This window comes from Epinephelus lanceolatus, chromosome 11, assembly GCF_041903045.1.
Source record: "Epinephelus lanceolatus isolate andai-2023 chromosome 11, ASM4190304v1, whole genome shotgun sequence".
Taxonomy (NCBI): Eukaryota; Metazoa; Chordata; class Actinopteri; order Perciformes; family Serranidae; genus Epinephelus; species Epinephelus lanceolatus.
Window position 1 is genome coordinate 36,474,693 of NC_135744.1, and position 14,770 is coordinate 36,489,462.

At 39.9% G+C, this 14,770-nt stretch overlaps 1 protein-coding gene across 2 annotated transcripts; it reads left to right on the top strand.

Moving 5' to 3' along the window:
* Window positions 1-14,356, top strand: LOC117272696 (solute carrier family 22 member 4-like). Of its 2 annotated transcripts, XM_033651723.2 has the most exons (11): window positions 3-431; window positions 1,963-2,145; window positions 4,094-4,197; window positions 6,696-6,850; window positions 7,032-7,203; window positions 8,340-8,466; window positions 8,842-8,942; window positions 9,518-9,732; window positions 11,402-11,584; window positions 13,383-13,518; window positions 13,919-14,356. In XM_033651723.2, exons 1-11 carry the CDS (start codon window positions 225-227, stop codon window positions 13,986-13,988), a joined length of 1,653 nt encoding a protein of 550 aa, XP_033507614.1. In that variant the 5' UTR covers window positions 3-224; the 3' UTR covers window positions 13,989-14,356. The 2 variants fall into 2 exon arrangements, with proteins under 2 accessions (XP_078028703.1, XP_033507614.1); XM_078172577.1 differs by lacking the exon at window positions 11,402-11,584 and having other exon boundaries at window positions 1-431.
* Window positions 14,357-14,770: the final 414 nt, after the last annotated feature.

Sequence of the window (14,770 nt, forward strand, 5' to 3'; positions counted from 1 at the left end):
CATATTAAAGGCTTATCTAGTACACCTTCCGTGACACAGGGCGGCGGCTGAATGACAGACAGGAAGGAATGTCGCATCAACTTGACCTTTTTTTTTTTTTTTAATCTCCGTTTATGCCGTGGGGGAAACATTGCCTGGTGCTCAGGATCATGACTGTGCAAGTCACAGTTGCAGGTAGACAGAGGATAGAGCAGCAGTCCTACGAATAAGCGGATTCTTTGATTATGAGGGGTTTTGTTGACAGCATAGCTTTTCTAGGTCAGTGGGGACGGTTCCAGCAGGTTGTCTTCTTCCTCCTGTGCGCCAGCATTGTGCCCAATGGATTTGGAGCTTTCACCCTCGTTTTCCTGACTGATATACCGAGCCACCACTGCCTTGTTCCTGAATCCAACCTTACTGAAGATTGGCGTAACAACGTCATACCAGTAAAGGTGAGACGACCAGAAGTGAGACCTCCTGTTGAAAGACGCAATGTTAATTTTTATCCTGTGCACACGATCAACCTAGGCTTTGACAACTTGACTCAGGGAGGTTCATTGCGACACAAAGTTAGAGAAATGTCATTGTTATGTCCTACATATTTGTATTTGCTTGTAATTTTAAAATTGAGCACACAACATGTTGTTTAAATGTTTTATTTTAAGGGACTGGGAATAAAACAGGAATCTAGAAGAGCTCACTGAAATACTCTTTTTCACATGCATTCCATCTAGTTTCTGCTTGACGTCAGGCATATCTTACAATCATACAAAACATCACTGCAGTGACCATTTTAAAGCCATGAAAGAGTTAAATTCTTTTAGGTCACATCACTTATTACAGTTGGGATGAAAGCCAGGTCAGTGTGACTGAGGTGTGAATATATCTGAAATTTAAGAGCAGTGTTAAGATGTGTTCGATTTGTTTATGTAAAAAGCATGGTCATAAACCAGGACAATGAAATCAAAAGGCTTGCCAAGGCGTTTAAGGTTGCTTTTGTGATATAGCATACTTAAGTTTTGAAAGAATACTTCACCTGTTGTTTCAATATTTTGTTTGAGGAAAGATACTCGCACATCCAGTTGTCTCAGATGCAAGTGCATTGGAAAATATCACTTATATCACACTGCTCTCGCTCAGCTTCTCAATTTATTAGTAACAGTAATATTTCTGTCCTCCTGGACCTTTGTCAAGAGTGTTCAACACCATTATCTCCAACACTGAGCTTATTTAGAAACTGCTCCACCCATTTCACAGGTGTGCACAGGTGTGGGGAGTTAATTAGTTGTGTTTCTCAATATGTTTCATATCCCACAAACAAAAGAACAAGAAAAACATAGGAAAAACTTACATAATAAATGCTATTTACAAGATTATACACAAAATAATGGTGATCGTATGAATGAACACATCGGCCTTGCAGCTTTCATAAATCATTCAACATGTTCAACATTGTATACTCTTAATCCGTGTATCATAAATTGATACGTCAGCATGACATGCACTGGTATCCCATCATTTAATCCTTTGGGAGAAAGAATTTACAGATTAAATACCCAGTATACTTTTCTTTTGCTAAGTATTTCTTCAATGTTACAGCCTCCCAATGCCCTGCAACCTAAATGATGAGATATCATGTTTGAAGTCAAGTCTATTTTTAAAAAACATTGGCACATATAATCATCAGACCCAACAATATCCAGGTATTTAAGAGAACCACCATGCATAGTTTACCGAAGAGGATGTAGTCTTAGAGACAGCCTGGTACATGGTGATGCAAAATCAGAGAAAAAAAGTACATAGTCTGTTAAAACCTCTTCCACATGGATGTTGCAAATGCAGAGGATATTCTCAATGTAACAATATGGTCAAAGGGAAGTATTTTACTCATCCACTTGCTAGGAAAAACACACCACAATGACAAATTAACATCAATAGAAATGTTACTAATAACACTAATTACGTTTGTATTGTGACTGTGAGGTGGTGAATGGGAAACAGGAGCTGAGCAGTTGCAGCAGGTACAAGCTAGATGTGGTCCGAAATCTTTCTGCTCAGGGATTCATCCCTGGCAGGGACGTCAACCTCACTGACCTGGAGCAGGAGGGCTGTGTGGACGGTTGGAGCTACAGCAAAGACATCTACAAATCCACCATTGTCACTGAGGTGAGTGAGTGTTTCAAGACAGTAAACGAGCTTGCTGACATTTTTGTGTCACTGTACTGTTGTCTCAACTTTCCTCCTCATCTTTGTTCACAGTCTTCCTGTTCTGTTAGTGCGTTTGTCTTGCAGCCTTTGTTGTATCTGTTGTTGCTCTTGGTGTCTCAGTGCCAGCTTACTGTCACTGTGCACTTGTTTAACCCCAGTCCTGTCCATGTCTGTATTTTATTTGTCCTTCTGCAGAGTGTATACTTAGGGCAGGGCTTTTGCCTGCGGGGTTTGGATGTACGTAAAACCTTTATTCAAAGCATTGTGAAATGTCACGGTAATCACTCACTCTCTAGGATCCCTCTGTCAAAATCATGCTGGTACATTAGGCACAGCACTGTGAACACAGCTGCAGTCAGTCAGCACACCTAGTTAACGCTTGCTCATTATCATAACTGTGAAGAGAATCTCTTTGCAAAAAATGAAAGCATTGTTATAGCTTAATGTTTAACGCCTTCTTATTTATTTGACTTTTTACCGTATCAATTGCCTAACGCTGAGGAGGTAATGTGTCAGTGATATGTCGTGATCATACACTGCTTTCACATTGTGAAGCTAGTCCCTGGGTAACAGTACTCAATTGTTCGTCATCTTCATCAACTATCACAAACATGGCAGTCTCTAAAATCCATACTGCAAGAGAGACACACCCTTTGAAGAGTGATTTTAATTGCTGTGAATTATCTCTGTAATCCAGCCTGCTACTCTCACTCAAGCCAGTGGGGAATCTTTTATCATATGATTTGAAGATGTTGTCATGTGATCTGTATTTGCATGGGCATGTATGGGAAACAGGTTTGAATGTAAGCCTACTCTAGCTCCCCTTTGTCAGTTCAACCAGGTTTATTGTTGTGCTGGTACAGTAAATACTAAAAGCCATAAGACATACAGGCAACACAGAGGATGCTCTACAGCTAACACCAAATACGTCATCACACAGTTCAGACGGGGAGACAAAATACAAAAACTCAGGCGCAGGCTACAATGTGGTTTAACTTGGGTTAAGGCTGGAATGGATGAGGGTGGGACGCTCTGCTGTGCACTCTGCCCTGACTGGTTGTTACATGATTGTCAGTTGTTTATGCTCATGTGAGGCAATGCAAGAGTGTTACTACTGACCACAACCACAAAAGTTTTTCTGCTGTTTTCATGGGTAGTTTAGGCTAATTTATCACAAAACGTCATATTTTCTAAACTCCTTTGTTTGTGAAAATCTAGAGGCTTTACTGGGGCTTAAGAGGCAGTCATAGCGGAGAGCCACAGCATGTTGGATGCTCCACATTCAGGGGTGTGTGGACACTGGAGGACAGCCGACACTGGGCACAGGGCCTGCAGAGGGAGGGCAGGAGCTCACCTGGGTCCATACCCACGGCTGAGGGCCCTCTGACAGCTTTCCTCCAGTGTCCATATACGCCTGGATGTGGAGCTGTGGACTATGACTTTTTTTTTTCCTGGGGATTTTGTGCCCCTGTGCTCTGAACATTTGTTGACAAATGACCCATGTCCTTCTGGACCATCCAATTAGCATCAACCTTTAACTTACAGTGACTTTTTTTAATGCACTTTGCACAAAAACAAAACTGCAATAAAAAAACAAAAAACAAAAAAGGATTTGTTCTCCTACTTCAAAACTTGCTAGACTTACTGAAACACAGCACCTGATAGACTCTGTGCAGCACATCCTCAAACATCAATACTACATAAAGTACTAATTTATGAATATTGCAGCCTAGAAAATTAAAGTATATTCAAATACACTAAAACAAATAATGTCATTGAGCTGAGAGGTTGGCAATTCAGAGAGCTGGCCTCAATGCTAAAACATAATCAGACATCAAATATATACAGTGGATTTCCCCTAGTCAATGTGTTTCATTGTATAATTGTGTATGTATGGCTATTCCAGTTTGACCTGGTGTGCAGTGAGCAGTGGAAGCAGCCGTTCACCTCCACAGTTTTCTTCATTGGAGTTCTTCTTGGATCCTTCTTCTCAGGACAGCTCTCAGACAAGTACAAAAAGAAACACCAGTTAAACTGTATATATAAAATATACATACGCAGTCATATAAACCTGTAACCCTTTTACCATATAAACTGTATAGTAAGAGATCTAATTACGTATTCAAATCAGCCACTAATTTAAGGTCTTCCTGTACCTCTAACTCAGGACATGATTGTATACCGAGAAAATAGCAAGCAGCGCTTATCCTTATGTTTGTCAGGAATGGAAATGACTGTTACTCTTTTGTGGAGATGTTGGCATTGCCTTACACACTAATGAACGTCATCCAGTATGTTGGCTTTTTTCTTTTTTTTGCAACCATACCTTGCCAGATTATGAAACAGACCTTTTCCAATGTGAGGTTATTTATTGCGGAAAGAAGGATTGCCCACACACTGACCTGCACCTACACAGCAATGTTTTTTTTATTTTTTATTTTTTATTTTTTTATAGAAAGAACAAACACAACATACAGCATAAAAAAAAAACAAACCATAGAACAAACAGTTGGTCACCTACACATTCATACATACGTTATACTGATGGAGATACAAGTCAGTTTATACAGTAACGGCTCAGTTATCATCTCTTGTGGTCACAAATATAATCCATTTTTCCCAGTATTTCAAATACTTATCCATCCGTAGACTTAGCGAAAAGGTCATCCTTTCCATATTTTGAATATTAGTCACAATATCTATCCAGCCTGTCTCTGTTGGAGGTGTCGCCTGCAACCATTTTCGGGTTACAGCTTTACTGGCTGCTAATAATATTTTCAAAAGATATTTGTCTCGCATCAGTAAATGGGGTGCAGTATTGCTCAAATAGATTGTAGAAAAAGAGCAGCAAATTTCGTCACCAAAAATATTTTGGATTACCCGTATAATCTCTTGCCAGTATGGCTGAATAGCTGAGCAGCTCCAAAATATATGAAAATGGTCTGCTAGCTGTTCTCCACAGTTCCTCCAACATAGACCTCTGACCGTCTCCCCTGTCTGCACACATTTTAACTTAGGAGTTATGAAATACCTGACCAGATTCCACCAGCAAAAATCTCTCCAAAGAGCAGAACTAGTGGAAGTTGACTGCACAGAGCACATATTCAGCCATTCACAGCAATGGTTTTTAACGGAGCAACGTTTTGGACCTTTATCAAGCATGAAGCAGTAGTCTAAAATGACTTACTTAAATAGAGGAAGTAGGTCCGAGTTGACCAATCAAAGTTTAGCATGTGTCATTACCAGAAAGAGGTTACAGCTTGTGACAGTTAGTAAATGAACACACCTCAATAGAGCAGTACAAGCACCTCGAACACGAGTCATCATTGTAGGTGTATGATAAATGTACAAAAACCAATGCAATATCAGTGGATAAATCAAATTAAATTAAATTTCAGTATAAAGCAGGCAAGAAAGTTCAGAAAGTAAGGGCTGGCAAATCTGTGACATAAGAACTAGTGAACTGGATGAAGGGCCTATAATGGTCCCATGGTGACACTCATTTAGACCTTTGTGGGAAAGTGTTGGTAATGTATGAATCCAATAAGTTTCACGTTGCTTTAGTAGAAGCTCATGATCACCCCCTCTCTTTGGAAGATGGACCTGTTCTATACCAATGAAATGAAAGGAAGGAATGTCATGATTGAAATCATTAAAATGCACAGCCGCAGGGTAACTGCAATCATTTCTGTGGATGGTGCTTTTGTGTTCACTGATTCTCTGTTTCAATTGTCTAGAAGTTTTACCTACATATGCTAAACCACATGGACAACTTATCAAGTGTATAACATCGGTAGAAGCACTTGTAATGTACAGCAACATAATGTGGTGTCATATAATGTTACCTGTTGTGTTGCTTTTCCATCAGTACCATAGAATATGATACACAATGGTGTGATGTAACAGCCTGGAGCTCATGTTGATTTGCTCTGGCAAATGACAACCAAAAATGTGGTGATGTCATCGTTTTTGCTCACACACCCTTGTGCCAGGGGGGAATTTTTTCTCTCAGGGTGGCAAAGGTTATGGCTCGCCCTACCTTGCCCCACTCTGCCTCTCATTCAGAGGGAGAGTAGGTCGGGTCATGCCTTCACCATCCTTTGGGGGAAAAAAATAATTACATATTGAGGCAGGCAGGCATAAACTTATTTAACTTATTTAGGATAGCCATTGAAGCATTTTTAAAAACAACCAAGGTGGCTGCGGCTGATGTGGAACTTTCTGTTCAAGTCCTACTTTTAAATTCTGACGGCAACACTCACTAACAGACATATTCATGTGACAGAAAAAGGATCTGGCCACTTCCTCCACCAGCGACCATACCTTATAATTTATCTGGCCTTGGTGGACATTTTTATGCAAATAATTTTGCATGCAGTATGTTTTTGTTGAGCACATCTGCCAATTCAATCTCCACCCCCTTTAGTGTAGAAGAAAAAAACTGGTGTCCATGTTTAGTGTACCAATATATACCTTGGTAATGAAACTTTATTCGACTTCTCTCATAGATTCGGAAGAAAACCTGTTCTTTTTGCAACCATGGCAGTTCAGACAGTTTTTACCTTTATTCAAGTCTTCTCTACTTCATGGATTATGTTCACTGTCCTCCTCTTCATCAATGGTTTGGGCCAGATATCCAACTTTGTAGCTGCCTTAGTGCTGGGTACGTATGGACGTTGGATTCTATAAATACTGCCACAACAGTTTTACACATTTGTCATGTTTTGAATTCCTGTCGACAGTGCAGTAAGTTTAAAACATACTGTGCATATCTACTTGACTTATAAGTGTTCACCATCCATTTTTTTTTTTTTTTTTTTGTATTTCTTTATCTCTGTGTGCAGGCGCTGAGATCTTGACTGGCCATGTGCGAGTCCTTTACTCATCTATGGGCTCATCTCTGGGCTTTGCCATTGGCTACATGCTGCTGCCTCTCTTTGCTTACTTTTTAAGGGACTGGAGATCTCTCCTGTTGGCTTTGTCTTTGCCTGGCCTGGTCTACATCCCCCTCTGGTGGTAGGTTTTACTTACTACAAGGAAACATCATGAATTACCTTGAACTTCATGTTTTTTGTCTTTTAACAGGATTTATATTTCTTGCATATTTGTATGCAGTGTTGATAGCCGAGGCCAGAGGCATTATGTTTTCAAGTTGTCCGTCCATCTGTCTGAATGTCTGTTCTTGTGAACACAATATCTCAAGAATGCCTTGTGGGGATTTCTCAAATTTGCACAAACAGCCACTTGGATTAAACGGTTATTAGATTAGATTGTGGTGATCTTAGGTCAAAGGTCAAGATCACTGTGATCTTGTTTGTCTCACTCTTATGAATTTCTTCAAATTTGGCGCAAACGTCCACTTTGAGTCAAGGATTAACTGATTAGATTTTGGTGGTCAAAGGTCAAGGCCACTATGACCTTGCTTCCATCTCATTCTTGTGAATGTGATATCTTAAGAAGGCCTTCTGGGAATTTCCTCAAATTTGGTACAAAGGCCCACTTGGACTCAGGAATGAAGTGATTAAAATTTGGTAGTCAAAGGTCAAGGTCGCTGTGAGCTCACAAAACATGTTTTTGGCTATATCTTAAGAACTTATTTACAAATTATGACAGATCTTCACACATATATCTAATGGGATATATTGATGAAGTGATGACATTTTATACCCAAAAGGTCAAAGGTCAGCTTCACTGTGACATCATAATTTCTGGGGGAAAAAAAACACTTTTGTGGCCATTACTTCATAAGTCGGGAACAGAGGAGGTTATGTTAGGTCAGATACTGAACTGTTGACACACATCTTGGATGCTCACCTTGAAACTGTGCTGATTGTATCGATCCTTTGTGCTGCCAGGGGAGAAATGTGTGTGATGCATCCTTGTTTTCACAGACATGGATGTCAACTTGTCTAGTTTGTGGAGGCATACAACCACAAGGTGGTAATTCTAGTTTTTAATGGAAAATCTTGAACCCAACAAGTAAAGAGTTAAGAATGGCAGACTGACCCGAAGACTTATGAGACTATGACTAAGACTATGTTTTATGAAAGAAAATGTGTGCGTTTGTGTGTGTGTGTTCACCATCTTTGTTTTTAACCCCTCTGATCCAGCCTGACCTTTCCTATCTGTCTCTGTGCTGTATAATGACACAGGCTCATCCCAGAGTCCCCTCGGTGGCTACTCTCCCAGGGAAAAGTGGAAGAGGCTGAGGCCATAATAAGAAAAGCAGCTAAGTGGAACAAAGTTCAGGCTCCGAGGGTCATCTTTCAAGATAACGATGTAAGTTGACCTGCTGATGCCTGCTGTTGGCACTTACTGTAAAACAATCATCTAATGTTACAATATCACTGTCAGATATGTTGTATTTGGTACGAACAAAACACCCAGGACACACTGGAGGCTGTTATGTCACTAAATTAATCTCTCATTTCAAACAAAAAAGGTATTCTGTCTGATTTGACCTCAGGTTATACAGTAAGCACATTTTAGGGAAAACTAATTATCAGTCAAAATCATGTAGCATCAGAATAGACGAATTTCTATTTTTGTTTGAAAAATAAAAGTATATTTCTTAAACAAAAAAAAAACATCCCAAGGATATTAGGCTACTGAAAAATTGCAAACAGAGGATGAGAAAGTGTATGTGTCTTGCAGGTTGACAAGACAGAGATACACTCTAAACAACGCCTTAGTGCCATTGACCTGTATAGGACCAGCAGCATCAGAACCACAACCCTTATTCTCGGCTTTGTATCGTGAGTAAACGGCTTTATAACCATATTATTAACAGTCACTGCAATGTCTGAGATAGCTTATTGCAACATGTAAAAGACATTCAAATGGACAAAAAAATCACATGGCAAGAGGAGGTTTTAATCAGTTTAACACATATGCAACATACAAGAACATGCAAATGTAGGAGACACAGGCATTATCTGAGCCCCCTTTTGTTTAGTTTCTTTATAAGTAACACATTCAGCATTTCCTTTGTTAAAAATTCAACCACAAATAGTGACATATGCAGGAACAAGGAAACAAAATGTGGTTGATTAAGTAATTGATGGACTGCTTGCTTCCTCATTGCACCTAACACATAACTAAAAGTGTGTGCGTGTGCGTGTGTGTGTGCGTGTGTGCCTGCAGCAAACATTATGTATGTCAGTAAGGATCTGTACTGCAACACAGTTCAATCACAGTTCAAGTTTGGTTAAAAAATGAATGGACACGAATGGACTTTTCCTCAATTTGCCCGAATGTATTTATATGATTTTATAACAAGCCTTTCTATTCAAACTCCTCTGCTATATGTCTGTTTCATCATCTTGCCCAGGTTCACTGTGACTGCTGGTTACTATGCCCTGTCTTTCAACACTCCCCAACTCCATGCTGACCCCTACATCAGCTGCTTCATTTCAGCAGCTGTGGAGGTCCCAGCATACATTTCCAGCTGGCTGGCTCTGCGATACCTTCCGCGAAGGCTGTCTGTCATCATTACCTTGCTCCTTGGAGCAGTGCCACTATACCTCATTCAACTGGTGCCTGAAAGTAAGCAGAAAAAAAGCCAGGACTCTATTCACAAAGATTATTGCAAAGTGATGGTTTGTGTGGTGAAATTCAAAGGAACACACTGTTGGGCCGAAGAACAACTGCAATTAGGGGGGAACTTATCACAAACTCATAGTGTCTTGCTCTTTTTGTCAAGGTGAGCAGCAGGAATTAATCATACATCTTGCATTAATTGATGTATTGAATCATCATGACTCAGACATGAGTTATGCATTACTTAAAGCCTCAGTGTGTAAAAATGGTGAGTAACAGTGACATCAGTGGTCAAATTCTAGATTGCAGTGCTCACTCACTCACCCCTCCCGTCGGGTAAGTGACGTGCCTCGTAGGACAAAAAGCCTTGCACAGACAGCAGAGTTTTTTGAGTTTTTCAGGAGTATCTAGCGACGAGGTGAATATTTATTTAGAAATCTAAACCATGTTACGATATGTTATAGCTTACCAGTGAGATATAGGTTATCTGTGAGATATATGTTAGGGGTGTTGTATTTCTAATTGTTTTGGTAACATGAGCATTAGCACAGTAATGCTAAAATAACACGTTTTATGTGATAGTCACGGCACAGTGCGGCAAATATAGGTTGGTACGATTATAATATATACGTTTCCAGAGTGTTCTTCCACAGGACACAGGGAGAGGAGGAAGAGGGAGAGGAGGAAGACCAGGGAGAGGAAGGGGGCGAGGGGGTAACGTTAGAAGCGGTGCAGGAACGGCCAGGCGAAGAGGTGTGTCTCGGCTACCCAGAGGGAAGAGGAGGAGGAGAGGGTGGCAGCCTTGCAGCATTGCGAGAGGAATCAACAGATTAGGCTGTATGCTAGGCTCACCATTTAGCTGTAGCTCTGGGATAACGTTAGCCAAGGCCAGGATAACGTTAGCACATAAACGTAGCCATCACTCGAACTTAGACGAGAGGGAAAAGTAGTTGCAAACATTAAGCCAAAATGATTTTAAAATATCAGATTGAATTACCTGTCTAGCAGAAAGCAGGCAACCTCCGCATCCCTTGTGAAATCTTCTCCTTCAGGAGTTCTTTCCACCTGGAATAAGCAACGCCGATATTCACTGGCGTTTTGTCCCGTCCTCGCTTATCTGATCTTTTTCTATTATTTGGTGGCGTGGTTTCCCTCTTACGGGGCAAAACATATGTGTGGTCCTCCATTTAAAGTGCGACAGAATCATAAAAGTACAAAGCAGGTTCAGGCAGAAGCGCCCCGGATTGAGCTTGACGGCAAGTTCTAGGTAAACGCGAAAGGCGAAGTGCGTATATCCCTTTGGCCACTGTATTCAAATATGGCGACGCAAGAGGGCAGCCTCCAGCAGACCGTTCCCTGCCTGTGTATATCTAAAGAAATCATTCTAAGCCTATGAGGAAGCTTCCATTTGTATGTGAATTGCATTACACCTTAGTAAATATATATTTATGAAAGCAATAGTTGATATTTGCTAATAAACAACCACGTAAATTGCACATTGTAACTTTACTTAAACATGTGTTTTGTAACCTTTTTATAAAGTGTTACTGAAAGAGAAAGCAGCTACATGTTGCAGACATGGGTAGAAATTGTAGTTGATCAAGGGCTTCAGACCTGTATGTGTTTCTACTCTGTTGTTTCCAGTTCAAAAACAAACTATGTCCTTATCCTTTAGGTCTATCAAATCTGTCGCTTGCACTGGAGATGTTGGGTAAATATGGTATTACCACCGGTATAGCTCTGATGTTTGCCTACACTGCAGAGCTTTACCCAACAGTGCTCAGGAACACAGCGACAGGGATATACACTACTGTTTCCAGACTGGGAAGCTGCGTTGCACCATTTTTGTTAAAACTGAGTGAGTAAATTGCATTTAGTTAATAATTATTACTATTGGTTTAACTGATTTTTAAGCACCTGTGCTGATGTACCCTGCTAAATCTTATTTCACCAAGTTTGGAACCGATGCACACGCCCTCACGACAGAAACAGACAATTTTATTACTTTGCCCTAGAGATTTCAAGTAGTGTTGTTGTTGGCGCAGCTGTGACAAAGACAAACGATGCTTACCTCAGAACGTGGCAATACATGTTAATCTCTTTTTCGATTGACAGGTAGATTTTCCATAATTACTGTGGTTGCTCCACTGTCTGCCACTATTGCCACTGGAGATAGTAACTGCAAAGGAGTTGGACTGAAATTCTTTGGCAACGGAGGATGGTTGTCAAAGCATTGTTTGCTTTCTGCTTTTGTTGTGCAATGGTTGAGAACACTTTGTGCCATAAATCAAGCCATAATTATCCTGAGAATTCTCACCCAGTGGCAGGCAGAATTGCACTGTAAAAGCAAGGCATATAGGGAACCAGTTTAAATGCAGATGGTGTTATTATTCTTTAGCCATTGAATTGTGGAATCAACATTTACTGTGTTGCAGTACATGGTAGTTATCCTAAGAGTGTAGCTGTACATAATCGGGCCATTCAATATTTTTTGGGTGTGCATAGATACAGTATGTGCCAGTGCTGGCGGTCACAGGGGATACGGGCTGGGAACCCAGTGAAGTCCGTTGGAAGGTTTGGGCTGCCAGATTATGGAATAGGTTACTCAATATGGATGATAATAGATTAGCAAAAAAAATATTCAAATGGGATATACAACGGAATGGACCTTGGATAATGGACATGTGTGCTTCGTTTTGTAAATATGGATATGAACAAGTATTCCTCAGAACAGAGAAAATTGACATTGTAACTTTAAAGGAAAGGCTGCTTTATGAGGTTCAACAACAGTGGGCAGATGAGATTTGGAGTAAACCAAAGCTACGTACCTACCGTGAAATAAAATATGAGTATTTTACTGAAAACTATGTTCTGTATAACCTGTCAAAGAAACAAAGATCACTCTGTGCACAGATTAGAGCAGGCATATTGCCACTTCATATTGAAACCGGGAGGTATGTAGGGTTGGAAGAAGACAGTCGAATGTGTGACCTTAAAGAAGTAGAAAATGAGTATCATTTTGTCTTGTACTGTCCTTTTTATTGGAAGATCTGCGAGGAGTTGTTTAGTAATACAAAGATTAAGGTAGATTGGATAAATGCGGATGATTCACAATGACTGACTTGGCTGAAAAAGAAATATTTGGACTGGCAAAGTATTTGGAGAAAGCTTGGGACATGAGAAAGGGAGCATTGTATCAGTAGATGTATAACTTTACTTTTGTACTGCTGTAAATTGGTTTTCTGTTGCTGTTGTTATCAAATGCTTGACCAGAGCGACTGGAAATGTATATTGTTATTTTGTTTTGCAAATGTGTCATATAATCCTGTGGGGGATGGGCCACTAGGTGGCATGACACTAAAATAAAATAAAATCATTCATTCATTCATACTTCATAATGATAACTTAAAGCAAAAAAAGTGCAATACACACCAGGGGATATCCGAGCCAGACATCACTCATGTGCTGTATTCATGCACAGGGCAGGGGAAACACTCTGTATAAAGAGAAAGGCAGTGGGAGCAAGAGGGATGGTCAAACACTGCTTCTGAGTGAGCAGTCTCCCCCAGAGTTGCAGACTCACACATACTGTAAATGTACACACACAGAGTACCCATAATTTTCTCTCATCTTAACCTTCCCTTCTCATTCTTTAGGAATGTACCTGTTGTATCTTCCTTACATTATACTGGGGACTCTGGCTATTATGTCTGCCGTTGCTGCTCTCTTCCTTCCAGAGACTTTTGGAAGACCTCTACCTGAAACTATACAAGAGATGCAAAAAAGAGAGAGGTAGGCTGCGTAAGAAATACACCTTTGTGATGGATGTGTGAATCAGCAAGTGTTTGCTAGCAAGTTCACCATATCAACTTTAAACTTGTTTCTGCTGCAGCCAAATAGTGGCCAAATACATATTTTGCAGGTTGAAGGATTATTTTAAGCTCTGTGATTTTACAGAAGTATGAACTCTCGTGTTTCCTCCCACTAAAGCATGTAAAAAACACATTAAGTGGATGTGTTAATGTGTCACCAGGCGCTCCAGTGAGTGCAACTGCTTGCGTTGATGATGATAATTAAGTTTTATAGCACTCAAGAGATGTTGACACTTTGTCCTCTTATAGCTGCCCCATATTCTATGCAGAACATCACAACCACAATTATTTTCTTTTTTTGTCTTTCCTCCTCATAACAGGATAAAGTGTCCATGCATCTCTGGAAAAGAAACCCCAGTGCCCGTGTCACTCTTGGACAGTCCACTGTGATTATCTAGAACATTACTGATGGAGGTGATATGCTGATATTACTGTTGGGTATCATTACTGCTGTTTACATTTCTTTATTTTTATCTTATTTAGGGGTTGTTTTTTTTTAAAGTTTTTAAGCTATTCATTAAACTTGAACCCATAGTTTTTACTTGTAATGCAATTGAAAACATTAATGTTCTCTTTTCTAAGACATTAGAATATTAAATTGAAATGTAAGACTTAAATGGTGAAGTGGACTTCTCAAGGATTTTTTTTATCTTGCTCTGTTTTTGTATCACTTTTACATTTGTTTATACGTGTATGTGTTATGGTGAAGATGGATACAAAATATTCACTAAAACCAATAATAAAGGATTGAAATCTCACATCTCAAATATTTATGTTATAAAATGTAGTTTGGTTACTCAATTAAAGCCATATTTGAATGTCATGTATGCATGCAGGCTGCAGGTTTGCCTTTCATAATAGGGGAGAAAACATGTAATACTGATGCGATGGCTGTTAATAAATGTTTAAGCAGTGAAGCATAAGTTGCAAGGTTTGCAATATTGTTGTGGAAACCTTACACAAATGACCAGTCGACAAGTTTTTGCATTACTTACCTTTGGTGAGGACAAAACAACAAAGCAATTTGGCTAGTTTGGTATCTCTCAAACTGGATATGGCACGAAAGTGAGCTGCAGTTCCAGTTTCATTTCATTTAATTCTGGCGTTTTTCTGGACAGAGACATGTTTCTGTTACAAGTAGCATAAGGGCGACTTTATGCAGTTTTGCAACT

Coding starts and splice junctions, on each gene's coding strand:
- LOC117272696 (XM_033651723.2), top strand. CDS start 225: ATGAGGGGTTTTGTTGACAGCATAGCTTTTCTAGGTCAGTGGGGACGG. Junction 8,467..8,841: donor TCATCTTTCAAGATAACGAT/GTAAGTTGACCT, acceptor TGTGTCTTGCAG/GTTGACAAGACAGAGATACA. Junction 11,585..13,382: donor ACCATTTTTGTTAAAACTGA/GTGAGTAAATTG, acceptor CTCATTCTTTAG/GAATGTACCTGTTGTATCTT.